The following is a 24,278-nucleotide window of genomic DNA, read 5'->3' as shown; positions in this document are numbered from 1 at the left end:
AAATGCATCCAGTTGATTATTTATATAACAAAACTGTCAAAATGACAATATATGAAAAATTCCGTTAAGATCTCATATATATTAAAATTTGAAATTTGGTTAAGTAGATGGATAAAATAGCAACAGAAAATCTCATTTTGTTACAGTTTTTATGAATAATACGACTTTTGATCCAAAATACAACAACAATGATGATAATTTTGATGAAAAATGTGAAACATTCAATTTTTTAGATAATGTCTGGGAAACTGATTTTAATCAACGATGGAACTATAAATCTAATTAATATAATATAACTCAATGGTTACTGGCAAAAGCCATTGTACGACAACACTTGCCCCTTACCAACCCGACCTGAGGCAGCGTGGTAAGGTATGCCTCGCGACCCCTTATGAATAAAGGAAAAAGAAAGCCACGGCCCTCATTCTCCGTAGGCCCAACTGACCCCGAGATGGGTAGTTCTCGGGAACCAGTCAGGAGGGCAGAGGGTGCTAAGAATCTGCGGAGTCTAAACCACTACCCAGCCAGATCAACAACACTATACGTAGCGACCTATAACTGCAGGTCGTTAGCGAACCAGGCAAGACTCATAGAGTTAGAAAATGAAGCAGTCAATATTAAATGGGATGTCATCGGAATAAGCGAAGTAAGACGAAAAGACGGAGAGTTAATAGAACTTGAATCGGGCAACATCCTCTATCACAAAGGAACAGAAAATGGACGAACAGGTGGAGTGGGGTTCCTAATTAATAAGAAATGGAAGGATAGGATAGTCGACATAGCAAGCACCTCAGACAGAGTAGCTAGTCTAAGTCTAAGACTATCCAGAAGATACACCATCCAAATTGTGCAAGTATATGCACCAACCATATCCCACTCCAATGAGGAAATAGAGGAATTCTACAATGAAATAACTGAGGTGCTTAACAAGAACAAAAGCCAATTTAAGTATCTAGTCGGGGACTTTAATGCCAAAGTGGGTACACAATCAAATCAAGAACAATGTGTCGGCAACTTTGGCATTGGAGAAAGAAATGAAAGGGGAAAGAGACTGGTTCAATACGCACATTACCAGAACCTCTCAATCGCCAATACCTATTTTAAGAAGAACCTCAATAGGAAATGGACATGGTTAGCTCCCAATGCAACTACCAAGGACGAAATAGATTTCATTCTAACTAATAAGCTGAAAACCATAAAGGATGTAAGTGTGCTCAACAAATTCCGAACAGGTAGCGATCACAGACTAATTAGATCTCGGGTCGTTCTAAACACTAAACTAGAAAGAATGAAATTACTCCAGAAACCAACTGCAGGGGTAAATATCACTAACCTAAGCAACAACTCGGAACGCTATCAAAATTTAATTCAAGAAAAATTACAAGACCCAACGAATAGCACACACTTAATGGAAATAATCTTAAATTGCGCCAAAGAAGTTGGAGGATCACAAGCACACAACAGCAATAGAAAACTTTCAGATGAAACAACAGCTCTCCTGAAACAACGAAGAGAAATGAAAATTAACTCCAATATTAATAGAATTGAATATACCGAACTGTGCAAAGTAATACGGAAAAAAATCGCAGAAGATATAAAAACCTACAATGAACGACTTGTACAAAATACAATCGAAAACCGTAAAAGCTATAGGAAAACCAAGAGGAAGTTGGCAATCGGTAGAAAGCAAATAATAGCATTGGGAAACAACAACGGAAGGATCACAAATAGGGATGAAATAATAAAACATGTAACCGAATTCTATGAGGGTCTATATAAAGCTCCGGAAGCACAAGAAATAGGCGAAGAAGAAATTGCGGTTCAAGAAGATGTACCAGATGTTCTCGTGGATGAGGTAGAGGCAGCTCTTAAGAGCATGAAGAACGGCAAGGCAGCCGGTAATGACGGTGTTACAGCCGAACTTCTAAAGATTGCTGGTAAAACAACTTGGAAAATCCTAGCAAAAATATACACAGACTGCCTAAAATCGAGACATATTCCAAAAAAGTGGAATTCAGCCAACATAATCCTTATTCACAAGAAAGGTAGCAAGGAAGACATTAGAAATTATAGACCGATCAGCTTGCTACCTGTGATATACAAGGTATTCACCAAAATCATTAACAACAGAATACAGAACACACTTGACGCTGCACAACCCCGAGAGCAAGCAGGCTTTAGAAGTGGCTTCAGCACAATGGATCATATTCGAACATTAAGGGAAGTAATGAGCAGAACAAAAGAATATGATCTACCACTGGCGCTAGCATTCATAGACTTCGAGAAAGCATTTGACTCCGTATACCCAAGAGCAGTCATAGAAGCTCTTGTCGATCAAGGAGTAGATAAACCATATGTCGAAACGCTAGCAAATATATACAAAGAGGCCACAGCTAGAGTAAGCATATATGAAAATACCCCAGAATTTCCCACTCAGAAAGGAGTCCGACAAGGAGACACCATATCCCCTAAGCTCTTCAATGCAACCTTAGAAAATATCTTCCGGAAATTAGACTGGAACAACCAAGGTCTATGTATAGATGGAGAATACCTAAACCATCTTAGATTCGCTGATGACATCATTCTAATTGCTAGAAGTCCTGAAGAATTACAACTGCAAATTAATGACCTTAATACAGCCAGCAATGAGGTAGGCCTAAAAATGAACCTAGCAAAGACTAAAATAATGTGCAATGATCTGATCGCCAACGTGGAAATAAAAATTAATGAAACCTCGCTAGAAGTAGTAGATGAATACATATACCTGGGACAGCTCATACATAAATCGGGATCACTACTTCCGGAAATCAACAGACGAATAAAACAAGCGTGGTCAGCATTCGGACGAAATTCCATAGTCTTCAAGTCCAAAATGCCACTATACCTCAAGAAGAGAGTATTTGATCAATGCATATTACCCGTCTTGACATATGGATGTGAAACTTGGATATTAAAGAGAGAAATAACGTCGAAACTCCAAGTAACTCAAAGAGCAATGGAAAGATGTATGCTAGGGATAACAAAGAGGGATCGTAAAAGAACTGAATGGATACGGAGGCAAACCCAGGTGACTGATGTAATCCAAAGAATAAAATCCCTGAAATGGCAATGGGCAGGACATATGGCAAGAAGAACAGATAACAGATGGACCACTAGAACAACTATGTGGTACCCCAGGAACGCTAAGAGACCAAAGAGGCGCCCAAATCTCAGATGGGATTATGATATTAGAAAATTAACAGGAACAACGTGGTCTCGAATAGCACAAGATAGAAAAATATGGGCGCAAATGAGCGCAAATTATTAGAACAACGTATAACTAAGACATCGTCGAATAATAATAAGAACATAGAATAACATTGAAATAAGGGAGGCTGCACCGTAGTTGGAAACGGTTGATAAAGCTGCACATGATGATGATGATGATATATATATATATATATATATATATATATATATATATATATATATATATATATATATATATATATATATATATATATATATATATATAATATATATATATATATATATATATATATATATATATATATATATATATATTGTTATGATTGTTTATTTTGACTTTAATCTTAGTTTATTTAGCCAATAAAAAAGAATTATAACTTATTTGTTATCAAAAATTATTATATTACCTGTGTTCGATGGATTCAAAAGATTTTCTAGTTGTCTTTTATCGGGAGAGAAGAAAGGATAAGAATACAAATATATTATATTACAAAGATTTACGTTTCTTTATTTTATATGAACGAATAAAACAATTATTAAATTCTGTCGTTATCTTATCAATCAGCATACAAGAAAATAAATCAAATTTTTATAATAATAAGATTATAAAGCTACATACATTTGTATTACGTGAAAAACCAATTTTACTTAAAATTTTCTTTACTTGAAACAAGAAACAATAAAACTTTAAACTTTTGATTAGCCTAACAAAACCTCAGTTCTTAAATTTGAATGCTAATGACCATGATGTCAAAACGATCCTTCACAGATATAAAATTCAATTGTACAAACACTTACAGTTTATTTTCTTCTTGAGTTGTATGTTGGAACATACCCAGAAAAGTCCAGTCTCCTCAACGATGTGATCTCTCCTCTTTTGCACCTCGGCTCTTTCTTAACGTCTCTGCAAACCTCCTGCAGACTACACAAAAAACACCTGTTTCACTTCTTCAAACTCAGCTACTTATTTATTACACCAGGACCTCCTTTTGTCAACTTGATGCCGTAAGAATACTTTCACATATACTTTATAAAATGCCCATGGTAGATACAAAAACCTCTTTTAATCTACTTGTTATCTCCTTCTTCAAACTATTCACTTCTTTTCGTTACGCCGGTATCCAAACTCACGAACCACACCCTATCTTGAGACAAATGACTGTTTCCTTTCGATGACCAAAATATGACTAACTTCTCCGGTCTCCTGATCGATTCACAAAATTCCCGTTTAAAAACGACCGTCCAATCAAAAGCTCAAATTGTGTTTACCATGATTTTGGAAAAGCCTAATTTCGGTTTCAGAGAAAAACTAAATAGCTTACTTTAAAATTGGTTTTGTCAATACACAATAATTTGTACATATTTCAAAAGATTAGAATATGGTCATTCAATACTCGATGATACAAACAATGAAAAGATTAACTTACAGGTAAAATGTCTTCTAATTCTAAACAAAAGGTTTTTTTGATAATTTTGTTTGAAACGGAAAAAGGTCGTTTGCCAAACAAATTTCTATTCTTATCTACACTAAATCTTATCTTAAATTACTAGGTATATACAATTTGTTTATATTGATATCTTGAAATTTTATTTCGATGGATTTTTTTATTTATTTTTCTTTGGTTGGGAAAGAAGAAACATAACAATATATATATATATATATATATATATATATATATATATATATATATATATATATATATATATATATATATATGTATATATATATATATATATATATATATATATATATATATATATATATATATATATATATATATATATATATATAATATCATCATCATCATCATCAGTGGCATTACAGCTCGTTATGAGCCAAAGCCTTCTTCAGAACAATCTTACATTCGCCCCTGTCTCTAGCAACTCCTCTATGTTATCTTGCTACCTAAGTTTTGGTCTTCCTCTGGCTCGCCTTCCCACTGGTCCTCTTCGTTCGAAAATATTTCCGATCGTTGCATCTTCATCTCGCCTAATTTACATGTCCTATCCATCGAAGGCGTGCCAATTTAATACATTTTACAACATCAGGTTCCCCAAAACTTTTGTGTAACTCAAAGCTGTAGCGCATCTCTCTCTTGGTCGCTGCGTCTCTTGGTCGCTGCGTTTACTTTTTATAGCCGCAAGGCTTCTTGTGATTGGTCTTGTCTGTGTGTAGGTAGGTGGGGTTCTACTAGTCAGTCCTGTGGTCTGATGTATTTTAGACTTTTTCTTTAATACCGTTTTCCATGTTGTTGGAAGCCTTTGAGCATCATCTCTTTGTTGGGATTTAGACTGTTGGGATTTTTTCTACTTCTATTGATTCTCCGATTTTTTTTTAATTTCAATGTTAACTAGCATCGTAGTTTGGTTCAGGTTTATTGTATGTCCTGTATTTGGGACATGTCCAGGGCAAGGGACGACTTTTTTCTCTTCTTTCGATGGCATTTCGATGTTTTCTCGTCTAACATTGATTCTTTGGTTGGTCTGTCCGATGTATGATTTTTCACAGTCCTCACATAGAATCTCGTATACTCCTTGATTTTCTAACCATATTTTAGCGGATGATAAAATGGTTTAGAGATTTTTCTGTCGGTATTGAATATCGTTTCTGTTTTGTGTTTTCTTAGCACTCTCCCTATTTTCTCTGTTGTATCCTTTACATATAGTAGAATGGCTTTTGCAATTGGTTTTTCCTCTTCTGTTAGATCCTTAATTCTTTTTTGAGCATTATGAGCATTTTCAATAGTATATGTTGAAAAGCCGTTTCTTCTTAGCGCTGTTTTCACATTCTGCATTTCTTTATTTTTATGTTCTTCATCTGTCAGTCTTTCGGATCGTGTCATCAGGGTTTTAATGAATGAATGAAATTGTGCAGAATGGTGATGTGAATTGACATGTAGGTATCTGTCCCTGTAGGTCTATGTGCCCGTCTTCCTTCTTTATCACCTTGTGAGCAGAAAGTATCCAATACCACAGGATACTCCAAATCTAACAAAGCACTGCTTAAATAACACATATTTTATCTATAAGGAGCAAAGATATAAACTAGTTGAAGGAGCACCGATGGGTTCACTACTGTCACCGGTAATAGCAAACCTGTTTATGCAAGGAATACAACAGCGAGCAATAGAAACAGCCGAACACAAACCCAAATTTTGGCTTATGTACGTGGATGACACTTTTATAATCTGGAAACATGGAGGAAAAACTAAATGTATTTTTAGAACACATCAATAATATACACCATAAAATCCAGTTTACTGTGGAACTGGAAGAAAACGAACAACTACCATTTTTAGATGTGTTAATAATAACACAATAGAACATTTATATAAATATGTTCTAAAAAATCCGAAAATTCGATTTCATTTTGACAATATATTTCCTAGTACTTAGGACATTCTATTGTCCGTGTTATTTTGCTACGCTTCGAAAATGCTGTCAAACGTGTCAAACTAAAATCGTGAAAATGCAAGATATTTTTGAGATGCCTAACCAAATTAAAAAAAAAGCGGAAAAAGCAACGCAAAAGTTACTACCACATAAGTCGAGAGATGCCTACGACAAGGAATATGAAAAATTACAGCAATGGATGACAGGAACCCATATAGAACAAATTAGTGAAACTGTGCTACTTATATACTTTGCCGATCTCACCGAAACATTTTCTCCGAGTTCCTAGTGGTCCAAATTTTCAATGGTAAAGAGGAATTTAATTACTATTTAAATGGGAATAAGCCACAATTAAAGGTTACAGTAAGTTTATTGATGTTTCAATTTCTACTTCGGAAATCGTTCTCAAAATACAAACAATTTAATTTCAAATTAAGTTTATTTTTATACATTTTACAAAATAAAATAAAATACAATATAATCGAATCGAATTTATTATTAAATCGATTATCAAATCGAATCAATTTTCAAATTAAATCGATTATCGAATTGAATTGATTTTCGAATCATCAATTATTGAATCGTATCGATTATCGAATTGTATCAATTATCGAAACAAATCGAAAAGATTATCGAATCGGATCAAATTAAATATCGAATTGAATCACATACCGAATCGAACTTATTACCAAATAAATCGATTGGATTATCGAATCGAAATCGAATCGAATAAAATATCGAATATAATTTAATCGAATAGAATCGTATTGAATCTAATCGAATCGAATATCAAATAGAACCGATTATCAAATCGAATCGAATAGATTATAGAATCGAACCAAATATCGAATCGAATAAATTATCAAATCGAATCCATTGTCGATTCGAATCGATTCGATTGTCGAATTGAATCGGAATCGTATCGAATCAGAATCGAATCGAATAAAATATTGAATATAATTGAATCCAATCAAATCACATTGAAGCGAATAGAATCGAATGTCAAATCGAATCGATTATCAAAACGAATCGATTATTGAATCGAATAAATTATTACATAATCACCAACATAGGAAAAGTCACGAGAACTGATAATACTGGGAGATCTGAATAGCCGGGTGGGTCAAAGAATAAACAGTGAGGTGATCGGTCCCTACGGTGAAATAAACCTGAATGACAATGGAGAAAGGCTGATCCAAGTGTGTCAGAGTCATACTCTGAGAATAATGAACGGCTTCTATAAACACAAGGATATTCACAAATACACATGGGTACAACATACAAGGAATCTAAAATCGATCATTGACTATGTAATAGTCAAACAAAGCACTACCTTAAAAGTGAATGATGTAAGAGTACTTAGAGGACCGACGTGTGGTTCCGACCACTATATAGTTAGGACAAAAATGGTATTTCCTTTTAAATCTAACAAGGACAATAACGTTAATGAGGAACCTCAACAAATAGAAGTGATAACGAACAAACGATATAACTTAAACAGCCTTATCAACGAAAGCACAAGAAACCTATACCAGCACAGATTAGACGAAAAGTTGCTACATAATATAGAAGACCAGTCAGTAGAACAAATTTACGAAAACATAACGAGTAGCATCAAAGAAGCAGCAGAGGAGGCCATTGGACTAAAAACTAATTCCGCTAGTAAAAAACTTTGGTGGAATCAAGAAATTGAAGAACTAGTACTTCGGAAGAAAAAAGCATACCACAAATGGCTAAATACAAAACAGGAGTTGGATAGAGAAGAATACAAAGATATTAAAAAAAGAACACGACAACTAGTAAACACAGCTAAACGAGAAATGTGGGACAAAAAATGCAAAGAGATAGACACATATATGGGAGGTAGAAAATGCTCAGAGACGTGGAAATTCCTGACAAAAGTTAAATCAAATGAAAAAAGAGAAACAAACATACAATTAATAACAACAGAGAACTGGATCCGACATTACGAAAATCTATTAACAGAAAACAGAGAGGAATATAGAGAAATGTCTCCAACTGAAATACACATACAGGGAGAAACGATAAACATCGATGAGAGGACTGTCATAAAAACGATACAACTACTAAAGAATGGTCGAGCTGCAGGTCCGGAGGGAATTTCAGCAGAACTAATCAAATGCGGCACTAACAAACTGTTTGAACGATTAACCTGGTGTATAAACCAATATCTAAACGGTGCACCAGTCCCGCATGAGTGGAAAGTATCCTTCATATCATCTATACATAAGAAGGGAAGTAAACTGGACTGCTCAAACTATCGAGGTATATCAGTAACCAGTACCTTAAGTCGCCTATATGGAAGGATACTTCGAGACATTATCGAACAAGAATATAAGGAACAAGAAGAAGAGGAACAATCTGGCTTTAGAGCGGGAAGAAGCTGCACCGATAATGTGTTTGTTTTGAAACAAATAATAGAAAAAAGATCAAGTACCAATCAAGAAACCCACCTTATGTTTATAGACCTTCAGAAGGCCTATGATACTGTACCCGCTAAAAAGCTATGGAAAGTTTTGCAGGAAACAAACATTAACCACACAGTAATTAACGCCCTTAAACAGCTTTATGAAGGATCAACGTCGGGAATAAAAATTGGAAATAGACTTTCAAAAAAATTTCCTGTAAACAAGGGACTCCGGCAGGGGTGTTGCATATCCCCCACATTGTTTAAAATCTACGTGGCGAAAGCACTGTATCAGTGGAAAAGAAAGTGCAGAGGAATGGGCATTGACCTGGGAGAAACTTGCCTATATACCCTACAGTTTGCAGACGATCAAGTCCTTATAGCCAACGATAAAGAAGACCTGACATATATGGCCAGAAAACTACAGGAAGAATACAAGAAGTGGGGTTTAGAACTCAATACACAAAAAACAAAATATCTCCCAATAGGCGCAGAACTATCCAACATTCAGATGGACACAACCGAAATTGCATTCTGCACTGAATATACCTACCTAGGAATTGATTTCGACACCACAGGCACAGACAATAGGGAAATTAGAAAACGAATAACCCAGGCCCGTAGAACAATTGGATGCCTTAACGGAGTTCTTTGGAGCTCAGAAATTGGTAAAAGACGAAAATACAATATATATGAATCTCTCATAAAAACCAGCTTAACCTATGGTGCAGAGACGTGGAGACTAACAGAAAGCAATAAAAGAAAACTCGAAGCAACAGAAATGGATGTATTTAGACGATCACTTCGAATATCTAGAGCAGACAGAATTAGAAACGATGAAATAAGAAATCGGATGGGGGTAGATGGATCACTGGCAACAGACATAGAAAGGAAACAACTTATATGGTATGGCCATGTTCAAAGAATGCCAGAAACAAGACTACCAAAAATCGCCATGAAATGGATACCACCAAATCGTAAGAAACGAGGAAGACCAAAAAGAACATGGAAGGAGGGAATAACAAAGGCAATGAGCTCCCGAGACTTGACCGAAGAACAATGGAATGATAGAAATTCGTGGAAATTAGGCATCGGACAACGACGCAAGACGTTTTGAAACCGATATATATATATATAAATTATCGGATCTAATTTCGAATAAAAAATAAAATATAATCGAATCAAATCGATTATCGAATTGAATTGAATCGATCATCCAATCGGAATTGAATCGAATAAAATATCGAATTGAATCGATTATGTTCGACATCCTCAATCTGTAATTAATGCATTAGTTCTGTAGGTCTTCTCTGTTTTCTGCTATCGAAACCATGTCGTCTGCAAATAGAAGCTCTGATAGTTGAGTCTGTTTCATTTGCCAGTATCCTAATGTTAGTCTTCTCATTCTTCTCTTGGCTTTCTTTATTGCTTCATCCAGTACCACTGAGAACAGCAGTGGGCTCAACACGCATCCCTGTTTGACGCCTTGACTTGTAGTAAATTCTTCGGATTCCTCCTTGTTGGTTCTCACCGTATTTGTATTATTATTGTACATATCCTTTATTACATCAATTGTTATCCTGCCTGAACAGCAGACGGTTCATTTAAACGGTCGACGGTGTGGTTTGGGTGGAGGTTGCCACGAACATTTCTCTCAGTAAGATTTTGATTGGCGCGTGGAGAGGACGATATTTTCCTTATGAGAGGTCTCCATCTCAAAGGTAACCGGATGCTGTCATCTCTTTTATTAAGACAATTTGGCCCTTTTTCAATTTCTACGGCTTCTCGGATAATTTTTGGTTTATAGAAGCGGATGAGCGATTCTGGAGTTTCAAAATCAATTTTATAACCTGTATAAACATGATGTTGACCTACAGCTAAAATTGAATCGGAATTGCGTACTGAAATGTAATGTTCATAAATCCTATTGTGAATTCTACGATTCGTTTGGCCTATATAAGATCGGTGGCAGTCTGCACAAGGAACTTCATAAACTCCGTGTTGTTCATTTGGAATGTTGTTTTTTATTAATGGGAAAAGAGATGAAAGTTTTTGTTGGAGGTAAATATTGTCAGTGATACCTTTGATGTAAGGAAGAAAAGCTTTCGTATGAGGGTCTGAGTGTTTGGGTTGAGATTGAGTGGGATACTGATATCTATAGATGTTCCTATTTAGGAACCTACTTTAGCGGTAACCGTTTTGGATGAGGGCTTGTTTTAAACTAGAGAGCTCAGCGGGTCTACTTGCATCATTTCAAAGGCGTATTGATCTGGAGACAAGCGTATTAATGACTGAATTAATTTGTGAAGGAGGATGACGATAGTTGGCATGCAAGTAACGATTGGCATGGGTGGATTTTCGATAAGCAGAGTGATGACAACCTTGTAATTGGTTTTTCTTTATGATAACGTCAAGAAACGGTAGGGATAAATCATTTTTCACCTCCATCGTGAACTAAATACTAGGATGTATACTGTTAGGATAAATATGACTCATATTTAACCTGTAAACATGTTATTATTCTAATAAGAATTTTTTAGTAGTTTCCCCTACGATAAAACCGGTCTTCTTTCCATTCCGTTCAAGAGAGTTCAGGGGTCAGCACAGGTCAACATCCGTCCGCTTCGAAGGAATTCCAAAACAACGGATATTTAATATATATAGAGAATTTTCGTTGAAAACAGCTAGTCGGAATAATAATATCCAGTCGAGTTTTGAAATGTAACGCTCGTATTATTGGGAATATAAATTGTAATAAATGTTGTAAATAAATTATATAATTATAGTGTGAAATAAATTAGTGTAATATTGTACAAATAAAGACTTTAATAAACTAAGTGTTTAATAAAAACATTTTATAATAAATAAAGTTAATAAATTAGACTAATAAACTTAGTACAATACCATTCAAATGACGAATGTATTATTAACATATCGCAGCCAGGTTTGAGCAATGATGTGGATAGTGCTCAGGTCTCGAAGTCCTCCATTAAGATATTGTCAATTACTGGAGATAGAGGGGAGACCATTGGATCACTATTTATCTGTAGAATTCATTTTTAAAAGACGAAGTAAGTGTTGGACTGGACATACAATGTTTAATGAGAGATAAGTGGTCTTGCGGAATACTTCATTTAGTTTTTGGAATGTTACGAGTTTCGTCTATAGGAATGTTTTTAAAGAGTGAAATAATATCGAAACTTACTAGAATGTCTCATCGTGAGATAGGGTATTGTTTAAGAAGTTGGATAAAATGAAAAGGATGTTTTAATGAAGTATTTTTAACAAGAGGTTGTAGAGTTTTGGCCAAGTACTTGGCCAATAGTTGTGTGGGGCAAGAAAATATCATCCGCTCGACCATCCAAGAGGCTGCGTCCGCGGTCAAGAGAATTTTTTTTTAATATGGAAATACCACTGCACAAGCTGATATAAAGTATATTTCACAAGGTAATATATATTTTTAGGCTCAATATTATGGAGAAATTGGTATTGGAACTCCTGCTCAAAGCTTTAATGTAATTTTCGACACTGGTTCATCTAATCTCTGGGTACCCTCCAGCAAGTGTGGATTTTTGGAAGTTGCTTGTTGTAAGTTATTTTTTGATATGATAAAAAGTGTAAAAATCTTCATAAATATCTAAGGTGGATTATAGTATATCTACAACGAAATAAAGAGTTCTGAGGTCTTATCCAGCAGGAATCTTTATCACTAAACCCACAAATCCTCAAATAAGAAATATGAATTATAGACAAATGTAGCTAAATAAATACAATTAATAAATTTTCTAATAAAGTTTAATAACAATTAAACATATTGAAAAAGATATAATATCAAATAACAAAATAAAACCTTAAATTATCCGAATAAAAATATCCGAAAATTTAATCAAATAAAATTTAGAAAATAAAATGAATGCTTTTGTATTAGATACATTTAGGTGATTTTGTATTTAAAACTATATTTTTTTGTCCATTTTAAGACTTATTTAACAAAAGATTATTAATACGTTCATGTACTTTTTAGTACTTCATAACAAATACGATTCCGATAAATCTTCTACCTATGTAAAAAACGACACCAGATTCGCAATTAGATATGGTTCTGGAGATGTTGCAGGGGTTGTTTCCCAAGATGTGGTTGAGGTAAGTAAACTAATATTAAATTATTAATCAAATTATGTTTTTTCAAACATTCTTTGAATGAAATTATTCTCAACTTAACTGAAAGACATATTATCTTAATAGTAATTCAAAGTTATTCAATACTTATTCATTATTAAATGAACTTTGCTTAATATTTTAATATTTCCTGAAATTTATTTATCATATTTTTTAACAAGTCTAACTAGTTTTAACCCTTGGTGTATGACTTACAACCATAGGGCGGAGGAAAGAGAAGAATTCTATATTCGGCGTCACTGTCGAAAGTTCCAGTTTAGTACGATCTTTGAATTTCCTAATACATACATTCTAGTTAAATAATGTAGTCTTCTATCTTAATATTGAACTCACTTCTTTTCTCCAATATGTAGTGGACAGTTTCAAGTATGTTCCTGAAAGAAACAGATTGTAAAAATAGAAAAATAAAAGAAGCGGCTCTACTTATGTTAAATAAAACCAATAATTGCTTCCAAAATTACTCCGGCAGAATCCAGTAGAATCTGGTTACCCATATTAAAAAAAATCAATAGAAAGAAAATAAAGGTATTACTATTTATATTTCATCATAAAGCCCATTCAGTAGAAACTTAGATAATATCAGTAAAAATAATAATAAAATTCCATAGGGACAACTAAGTAAGGATATGGAAGTGAATGCTACGTATATTACACGTGACAAAATGTCCGTATTTGTAAGTCGGAACAGCACTTTGTCATGCTATAGAAGATATAACAGTAGTCACCTCCTAAAATATAATACCATACTACAATTATAAACCTAACCTAAAATATAATACTGCACTACAATTATAAATCCAACCTGAACATGGTGATGAAATGATACTTGGATCGCTTGGACTATGAGAAGGTGATTTATTAGTATCAATTGGTTCTGATTGTACCTCTGGTATATTGGTGGTAACACCACTTGGCGTTGTCTCAACAGCAGCTGTTTGGATATATTCATTTATAACCCTGGTTGCATTAGGCAAAACATTATTTTCCGACTATAATGGTGTATCTTCCCCTATAGCTCTTAACGGGTCAATGTGTCGTTTTTAGTATTGACCATCATCCAGTTTAATTGTATAATGTAGTTTTTCCACTGCCCATCCAAATGTCCATTTTTCTGAATGTATATAATCTCTGGCTTCCATCATTTCCCTCTCATTTAAAACTCTTTAACTATCATCTTGAGCTTAGTGATAAAACAATTTTTGGTTTAAATGTATCTAACCTTGATCGGATAGCTCTACCGAACATAAGCGTCGAAAGACTTAAACCTGTAGTAGTATTAAGTGTAATTAGATATTTAAATAAACATTTATTTAATTTTAGTTCTTTATCATCTGTATTAAAATTTAGATTGCGCAGAGACTATTTGACAGTTTGTACATATCTCTCCAAAGTAGAAACACCACACAAGTAATATAACTATTCTCCAGAGGCTAAGAAAAGACAAAGAAATTATCAACACCGTAAAGAACAGAAAATTGGCTTACTTCGGCCACATCATCTGATTCTACAAGGCAAGATTGAAGGTAAGAGAGGCCCTGGATGTAAGCATATATCCTGACTGGCTAATCTTAGGAAGTGGACTGGTCTAACGTCAACTGATTTATTTCGAGCTGCTGTGAATAGAATAAGATGGGTCAATGTGGTCGCCAACATCTCTAGAAGATAGATACATTTAGAAGACAAAAATATATCTCTCTGCTAAACCGTTCGTACCAGTGTGATGGTGCACTTAACTAATGTAAAATGCCATTTTCATTCAAAAATCTAATGAATTCATATGAAACAAAAGTTTGGGTGTTATCTGATACTAAGTAAAACAGAATCCCGAAAGTTGTAAAGATCTTCCTTAGCACATTTATTGCAGTTTTACTTATCGTATCATTTACTCTATATACTTCAGTCCAACTAGTATATGCGCCCACAAGTATTAAAAAATACTTATTCATAAAAGATCGTGCAAAATCTATATGGACACGTTCAAATGACGCTGTAGGCGTTTGTCATGGATGAATCGGTACTTTACTAGGATTATTTTTGTGTTTATTACAGAACAGTTTTTGCACAAAACTTCAATATTTTTAGCAATACCTGGCCACCAACAATGGCTTTGTGCAAGGGATTTCATCTTCACTACCCCAAAATGAGCAGTATGTAGTTCCTGTAATATTCTGTTTCGAAGACTCTCTGGTACTATAATACCATCATTCCTTAAGATTCAACCAATCTGTACAGTAAACTCTATTTGGGGTATATGAAATCGTTTTGAAGGTTTAATATTTGTTCCTCTTTTTAGTCCTTGTAGTATGTTATGTAAATGTGTATCAGTTTGCGTTACTTTCGCTATTTCTTCTACTGTAACAGGTAAGGATTCAATTTCCATAATTTCTAATGCATCGGCAACATCATAATATACATTTGAAATATTAGCTGCTGGTAATCTTGACAAAGAATCTGCATTTCAGTGTGCGTTAGTAATTTTGTATTTTATTTTGTATTAAAAACTTTGCAAAAATAAAGCATAGTGTTGCATTCTTGTCGTTTGTAGGCAAACTTTTTGAAGGTGGCAAGATTTGTATGAGTTGTTTATCAACCAGTAATTACTACCAAACAGATAATAGTAGAATTTTTTACTCCATAAATTATAACATAAGCCTCTTTGTCAATTTGCGCATATTTTTGTTGTACCTTGCTAAACATTTGTAACGCAAATTTAATAGAACGTTCAGTTCCATCGGAGTAGATATGAGAAAGTACTACACCCACTGCTTACCATCTGTAGATAAAACTAAAAGTAAAGTTAGGTTAAAATGAGTAAGAGCCCTTCTTCTTCTTCTTTCTAGACAATTTACCCAGTTTACTTTGAGGGTAGACACTTTTTGTCTTGCTTCAGCAATCAGTGTCTACCTACACTTATATTCTTCCTTTGTTTGTTTTAAGTTATTCTACATGTATACTTGTGCTGGTTTTTTTTTTTCTTCACAAGCTAAAATATTAGTAATACAACACAACAAAGGTATAAACTTTTCTCGCTCGGGGGTAGCGTCCAAGCTTTGCACACACCAGAAATGCTACCAACGGATAAGGTAGAAGCACCCAGGACTGAAAGAAGGAATATCATAGTTTATAATTTAATATTAAAGGTAGAAATAAAGTTGCATAAGGTGTTGATTGTATTTTTATTAATATTTGTGAGAATTGTACAAATATTTATGGGGGTGGGAAGTTTAGTTTTAGCTAATTCGGCATACAAGTCAAAGTGTGGGTTTTGATTTAAGTGACATTCTAATAAAATATGGTTTAAGCCTCCCACTTGGCCACATTCGCAATAAGGATCATCTTTGACTCCAATTCTGAATAGATGAAGAGGGGATGAGCAATGGCCCGTTCTCATACGGATGATTGTAGTTAAATGTCTCCTACTGATATATGCGAATTTATTGAACCATGGTAGTGTGTGGATTCGTTTATTAATTTTGGCGTAGAATGAATTGCTTGTGCCATATCCTTCGTACCATTCAGCTGCCCAATTAGACCAAATCTCTCTTTTCAAGTAGGGTGTGAAATTTGAAAACTCTAGCTTGATATTCATGGGAATATTCAGGGAACGACCTATATTGGCAAGTTGGTCGGCCTTGTAGTTTCCAGTGATACCAGTGTGTCCTGGGATCCATGCTAGTAAGATTTTGATATTATTGTTCCTTGCTAGGATAATTCCTCTTTTCGTTAAATACGATATATGTTCTGTGTCTTTAGAAAACCCTGTTTTTTTAATTTTTTGTAGTGCACTTTTTGAGTCAGAAAAGATGGCTTCTGTGATATTTTGTTCCCGTATAATTTGGACTGCATGATTGATCGCAGTAACCTCTGCTGTACATATTTGGGTATGATTGGGTAGTTTAGATGAAAATGAATAGTTTATATCTGGGGAAAAAACACCAAATCCCGCATTTCCCATTGTGTCCGTTGAGCCATCTGTAAAGAATTTGTTGTATGAATGGAATTTTTTAACTAAGTTCACAAAATTCATAAGATTGAATTCATTTTTTGTAATATTTTCATTCAGAATTCCTAATGGTTGAAGTTGTAGTTCCAAGTCATATTCATGGCAAGGAAGAAGTTTACTGGAATATAAGTTCTGTAAATAAGGTTGGATTTTTCTGATAGTTGCTATCAATATGGGTTTTTCCTTATTTCTCCAGTATTTATTGTCCATATTACAAAGTGCTTCTAATTCAATGATTGATTGAATGACAGGGTTGTTTTTAATGCTTAGGTTTTTTAGCAAAAATTTTGTGGTGAGCCATTCTCTTCTGTATTTTAATGGCAGTTCTCCAGACTCTGATAACAAGGCTTGGATTGGAGTTGACTTCATGCATCCTGTGATAATCCGAATACTTTGGTAGTGCATCTGATCTAGTTTCTTCAATATATATTTAGGGCACGTAGATAGGAATTGACCCCCATAGTTTAAATGACTTAGGATAAGTGCTTCATGGATCAGTTTTAATATTTTTGGGTCACTGCCCCACCATGTTCCACACAAGGCACGCATTACATTCAGTGCTTTACCTATTTTGACTTCCAGCTGATTAATGTGTGCTTTCCATTTAAGGTTCTTCTGTAAAACCATTCCTAGGTATTTAATTTTATCTACCCACTCTATATGTTGACTCTTATAACTGATATTTCCAGGCATTATTTTGGTATTACCCCTTGTAAACAAGATAGCTTTAGATTTGCCCACAGAGATGTTTAAATTATGATTGTCCAGCCAGGCTTCAAGATTGACTAAATATTTGTTTAATTTTGATATCATATTTTTAACATTCACTCCCTTGATTAGAATTACAAAATCGTCAGCATACTGTATGACTTTAGCATTTTTGGGGAACACTTCGTGTATTGAGTAGGTATATATGTTAAATAGCATTGGACTTAATGGTGATCCTTGTGTGAGTCCAGTGCTAGTGGTATTTGGGCCATGTACTAACCCAGAGTTATCTTTGACAAACAGTTCTCTGCATTTTAAAAAGTCATATATGAGGTTAGCTAAATCATGTGGTATATCCAAATGTATTAATGTAGAGTACAGTTTGTCAATATTAACATTATCATATGCTGAATGGATATCCAAGAATATTCCTATTGTACATTCATTATTACTAAATGATTTTTGGATTTCAGATGTCAAAAAGGATTGACATTCTAAACATCCTTTACCCCTTCTAAAACCTAGCTGCAATGGTCTGAGGATTCCCTTATTTTCTATACGCCATTCCAACCTATTTTTGATCATTGATTCTAAAACTTTACCTACACAAGAGGTGAGGGCAATAGGCCTATAGTTAGTTGCAATGAGTTTATCTTTCATAGGTTTTAGGATTGGAATTATTAATGACTGTTTCCATTCAATCGGAATGGTCCCTGTACTTAAGCATTTGTTAAAAATTTGTAATAATAGTAATGATCCTGAATGAGGTAGATTTCTAATCATAGAGTATGAAATTAAGTCAAGTCCCGTAGCAGATTCCTTTTTAGAATTGATTATGAATTTGTATTCATTAAAGGTAAAAGGGGAACTTGTATTGCTAGTTTGTATACTTTATTGATGTAAATGTATACTGGGAGGAGCCAAGGAATTCAGTATCTCTTGTGCCATATTAGGATCAGGAAGGGAGTTAATTGGGCTATTACCATATCCAGCTATTTTCCTAACTTTATCCCATATTGTCTTGATTGGCGAGTTTCTATTAAGGCCTTCTGCAAATTTCCTAAAATTATTCTTTCTTTTTTCTTTAAGGAATCTTCTAGCTATAGCACATTTGTTTTTTACTATTAAATAATTTTGTAAGTTGGGTGTTGATTGGAATTGCTTTGTTGCCTTAATTCTGTCTTTAATGACTTCAGCGCAAGATTCGTCCCACCATGGGATATGATACTGTTTATTAACATTTGATTTGTACAATGGGATGGACAACTGTGCAGCTTCATTTATTAGATCTGCAAATGATCGGTAGTTCTCCCCTGGAAATGATGTAAATGATGACTCTAATACTGAGGTATATTGGTTCCAATTAGCTTTTTTGAAGTTTCTGTTATTCCTTGGTGGCATGTGGATGGTAATGTTTTGGACACCAATTTTGCACATTGTGGGTAGGTGATCACTAAATCCTAGGTCAGGAATTATTTGCCATGATGATCTGGTAGCAATATTCTTAGATGTTATTGTTAGATCCACAGCTGATGATCTTTTTGGAGGTGGTGCTATTCTGGTATATGAACCATCATTTAAAAAAACTAAATCCAGCTCATCTAATGTTTGGAAGATGTTTCTCCCATTGGAATTATTACAAGGGCTACCCCAAGCCTCATGCTTGGCGTTCAGGTCTCCCATTATTATTACTGGTTTGTTGATTTCCTGGATCAGTTTTATCTATTTTTGTTTAGATATGGTATTTGCATTAGGGAAATAGGCATTAAGTAGGTTAATTTGGAATTTAGGTAGGAAGATTGCTTGCAGTTGAGAGTTGTTATTAAATTTATTACATACAGATATTTCATAAAATTCTACTTCATTCCTAATAAGGATGGCTATACCACCATATGAATCATCTCTATCATCTCTAATTACTTGATAGCCCTTGCATCTGATTATATGGTTATTATTTAACCATGTTTCATTTAGCAATAATATGTCAGGATTGTATTCTTTGATAATTATTTTTAAGTTGTCCACATTAGCATTATATGATCTCATATTCCATTGTATTATAGTCAAAGGAGTGAAAGCTTTATTTTTTATTTTTATTTTGGGCTTAGTATTCTGAAGCATCAGATACTGTCCCATCTTCCATTAACTCATAGGTTATGTTATTTGTTGAGCTGCTTTTAATTGTTTTATATTGTGATACATTAGATGAGTTAGGGTATAAGTTTCTTAGCAAGTTGTTTACAAAAGATAGTACCATCTCTTTATGTTGTGGTGGTAGTAATGACATTGCATGGGAGATTCCATGTTCAGTTTCCTTATTTGCACTGTAACCTTTTGATGTTGATGGCATTGATTGAGAATTTGTTGCCCAGTTCAATCTTCCCTCCGGATTAATTAATTGAGCACTATGTTGTTTTTTGTCATATCCTGTCATGTTTGGTTTCCTTCTTTTGGTGGGTTGAGATTTGACGATTTGGTTATATTTTGGTATACTTGTGTCATTCTTTATGGCTTCTATTCTTCTTTCTGTGATATCTATTATATTATTAGGCTTGGATTCTGTATGCAAGACAGGAAAATTCTCTTCGTTCAAAGAGTATTCCCTGTTTTCATTTTTTGGTATTTGCATGTTTGCTTCATAATATGAGATGTTAGAGAAAGACATTAGGGCTTTTATTTCTTTTTGCCGTTGGAATTCTTTACATTTTTTATCTTTAGAGATATGATCATGATTTTTACAGTGTATGCAGTATGTTTCACAATTCGAGGCTTCCCCGTGTTGGTTTTTCCCACAGTTCTGGCACTTTGGGTTCCCTCTGCATTGATTATTACTGTGACCATATAACAGGCAGTTTCCACACATTAGGACTGGGCTGACATATGGAATAACCCTCATGGGTAATCCATACACAAGCACCTCCCTGGGCAGTGCTTTTCCTGTAAATGTTACGCATATGGTGGTTGTTGGTACATAGTTTTGTTCTTTTCCCTCTTCGATAATTCTCCTATTTAGTCTTTTTATGTCAATTACTTTACAGGATACTAATTTTGTTTCGATTGTATTTTTAATTTCTACTTCAGATATTTCTTTACATATGTTCCTTATTATACCCTTACAGGTGACATTGTGATTTGGGATAAAGACATCATATTGTAAACTTTCCCATCTCTTATCATTCACAAATAGATTTGCCGATTTAAAATCTTTAAAAACAACACCTAACCGGTTTTTCCCTTTACGGTTAAATTTAATAATTTGCTGTAGGTTTAGGTTAAATATTGTTTTAGCAATACTTAAGATGTGAAAATTCCCTATATTTTTGTCTTTTCCCTGTACATATACTTCGAAAGGACCGGAATCATATATATTATATTGGTTATTAATTTTTTTTCCACTTAAATCAGGCGGGGGGTCAGGAGGTTTATCAGGATCGAGGTTAGTGTTAGTGGTCTCCATTTTCGGCTGGAGGAACCGTGTCGTGTATTTTATTACTATTAAGTATGTATGCGGTAGGATCGGGTTACAAACAAAGGATTATTAGTAATAGCCTTATTATCTATATATATCAAAGGAGAAACTTTGAAATCCAGATGAAATGTCAGACTCGAGTAAGAGCCCTTTCTGAGAGAATCTATTTTTTTCCCTGTCAAATGCTTTTTGCAGGTAATCTGGTAATCTAATGCTGGTACGATCGTTCTAGCCTGTCGCATAAGTAATAAAACTGTCTGTTCAGATTTGCCTCAGGTAGTCAGCGGTTCTCAAATTAAAATGTACGGTTTTCTTAATTTGATAATACATTAGGGATTTTTTTAATAAAATAACTTTGTATTATGTTTTATAATAATTGAATATCATAATGTAAATTGATAAAAATTGAGTATGAAATATACAGGATCATTCACGCAACATGTTGGTTAAAACTTTTCAAAGTTCTGGTCCTCACTGGTTTCTGCAAACTTGGAATAATGGGTTATGCAAAACATTCTTTATTTTTTAAATATTTGCATTCTTCTAGCACTTCCGGTTGTACCGGAAGACGCCATTAAGTTTCTTATTTTAAATAGAAACTGCTTTTTGTTATTTTTTTAGAATCTACGTAAAATTCTGGATCAAGTTTTATTGGGATACCATTCTCGAAAAAATGGCCGTTTTTGAGATATTTAAAGTTTGTGAAAAATTTTTCATATTACACATGCAACTTCAAAAATTAATATTGTGGTTAATATTTATGCTGAAAAAACAAAAATATTTTTCAGCGTGTACTAAACTCTATTTTTATTTAAGCATAAAAAAATTTGCCAATGTTAATACTGGGTGTTCAGAATTTTGTATTATATTTTTATTTTTATATATTTTATAACCGAGGTAGGTTGTCCTCCTGCGGTACAACCAGCCCCGGTTTTCCTCCGCCCCCTGGTCTTTGGAGCCAGGTCTCGACTATTTCGCGGTATCCCCCGTCAGGCAATGGGAGATTTCCGTGTATTTACATTTAAGTGGTAGGTTAGCCCATTTGGCTTTATCACTACCGGTCAAAGCAATTGTTCGGCGATCTAATGATGATTGTGTGTGCCGATACTTGCTTTCCCTTTTCTGCACCAAGTGCAGTCGAGAGCGAGCAAGCATCGAATCCTTTCATCCGTCGTCTAATACCCAGTCATTCGTCCAGTTATGTTCTAAATCTACCTTACTTGCTAATCTAATTTTTTTGTGCTTGTATTCAAGAGCGTCGTGCGGCGTGCCTCCGGCTCTCTACTACATGCGGTTTTTGTTTTATTTTTTTTTTTGGTGGTTGGTACCCTTGTGTGTTAATTTTTCTATCTACGTCTTAACCTATGGACAGGTATCATCACTATCTGACTCGCTATCCGATTCATCTGAATCTTCATCATTACGAATAATTAAAGGTCTTACTTCTCAATAACTTGTTCTATTTCATATGACTCTAAAAATTTTTTTTCAGTATGCTCAATACATTTCCGCCATTGTTCCTCATTGACTTGGTTTAGTGCATCTTGCCAGAGTTGTAAAACACTGGCTTCGTCGGTGGTCTTACATGCATGTTTATCATAGTAGTTTTTAGTGATGCCCCATACCAATTCAATTGGATTGTACTGGCAGTGATATGGTGGTAGTCTTAGGACCTCATGACCATATTTTAGTGCCATTTGGTCAACGACAAATTTTTTCTCAGTAATGTGTTCTTTGCACTTATTTAATAATTCAGCTTTTAAAACTAGATGTTCGTGTTCTATATTTTTCTCCGACAGCCACTTTCTTGAGTCTTCTTTTTTCCAGCTGCTTGTGGGAAACTTTTCCTCCTCTCTGATGTGATACGAAGCATTGTCTAAGACTATTAATGACAGATTTTCCAGATTTTTTAATAATTTTTCCTCAAACCAATGTTCAAAAATATCGGCGTCCATATTTCCGTGTAATCATCAGTTTTTTTTGTCGAAGAAAATATAAGACTAGCATTGGGTATAAAACCTTCCGTATTTCCTGCATGCAATATAATATATCTTTTGCCATTACTCGCACTAGTACTCGAATAGCATTTGGTAGAATCATCTTGCCAGGATAATTTGGTATTATTTCCTTTCGCAAAAATCCATGTTTCGTCAAGAAACACAAATTGTCTGGCAAATTCGGAATTCTTGTTTTTTAAATAGTTTCTTATAAATTTCCACCTTTTTCAAACAACATTGGACAGCACGCACAACACTTTACGATTATTGGTTTTTTTGTATCTAAAACCCATAGCTTTTAATAAACTGGTCAAACCCATATCACAAAGTTCTCTGTCCTTTATTTTTTGAATAAGTGTCTTTCTTGTAACATGTTCTTTTGCTTTGTACATGTCATAAATGATATTTCTGATTGAGATTTGTATTTATAAATATCTCAATCGCAATATTTTTATAATCCCTATTCCTTCTAAATTTTACACCAACTTTAAGGAGACTATATATATATATATATATATATATATATATATATATATATATATATATATATATATATATATATATATATATATATATATATATATATATATATTTTTTTTTTTTTTTTTTTTTTTTTGTGGCATTGACTTTCGTCATTCAGCCAGTCTCGAAAGGTTATAATATATTCCTTGAAAAAGTATAGACAGATAAGTACAGATTATTTCTCTCAGACAAATGCACAGCGATATCCCTAAAACGAAATAGACGAATAATTAATAGAAGAACACGTCGAAGGAAAATACAAGGACACTCGCTTCTCGTCTAGGGGTCCGTCAAGACATTTATTTTAACAGACAAACAATACTGGACCAC

The 24,278-nt window shown here is 34.1% G+C and overlaps 1 protein-coding gene across 1 annotated transcript in view; it reads left to right on the top strand.

Annotated features, from left to right (window-relative positions):
• Window positions 1-24,278, top strand: part of LOC140434738 (cathepsin D-like) — a 95,423-nt gene that overhangs the window by 17,921 nt on the left and 53,224 nt on the right. Inside the window, exons 3-4 of the mRNA XM_072523227.1 lie at window positions 12,535-12,658; window positions 13,095-13,213. Of these exons, the coding sequence (XP_072379328.1) occupies window positions 12,535-12,658; window positions 13,095-13,213 (243 nt within the window). The remainder of the gene's footprint in view (window positions 1-12,534; window positions 12,659-13,094; window positions 13,214-24,278) is intronic.

Source organism: Diabrotica undecimpunctata, chromosome 2, assembly GCF_040954645.1.
Source record: "Diabrotica undecimpunctata isolate CICGRU chromosome 2, icDiaUnde3, whole genome shotgun sequence".
In the NCBI taxonomy this organism is placed as follows: Eukaryota; Metazoa; Arthropoda; class Insecta; order Coleoptera; family Chrysomelidae; genus Diabrotica; species Diabrotica undecimpunctata.
The sequence above is the reverse complement of the archived record's forward strand: the minus strand, read 5'-3'. Positions and strand labels throughout refer to the sequence as shown.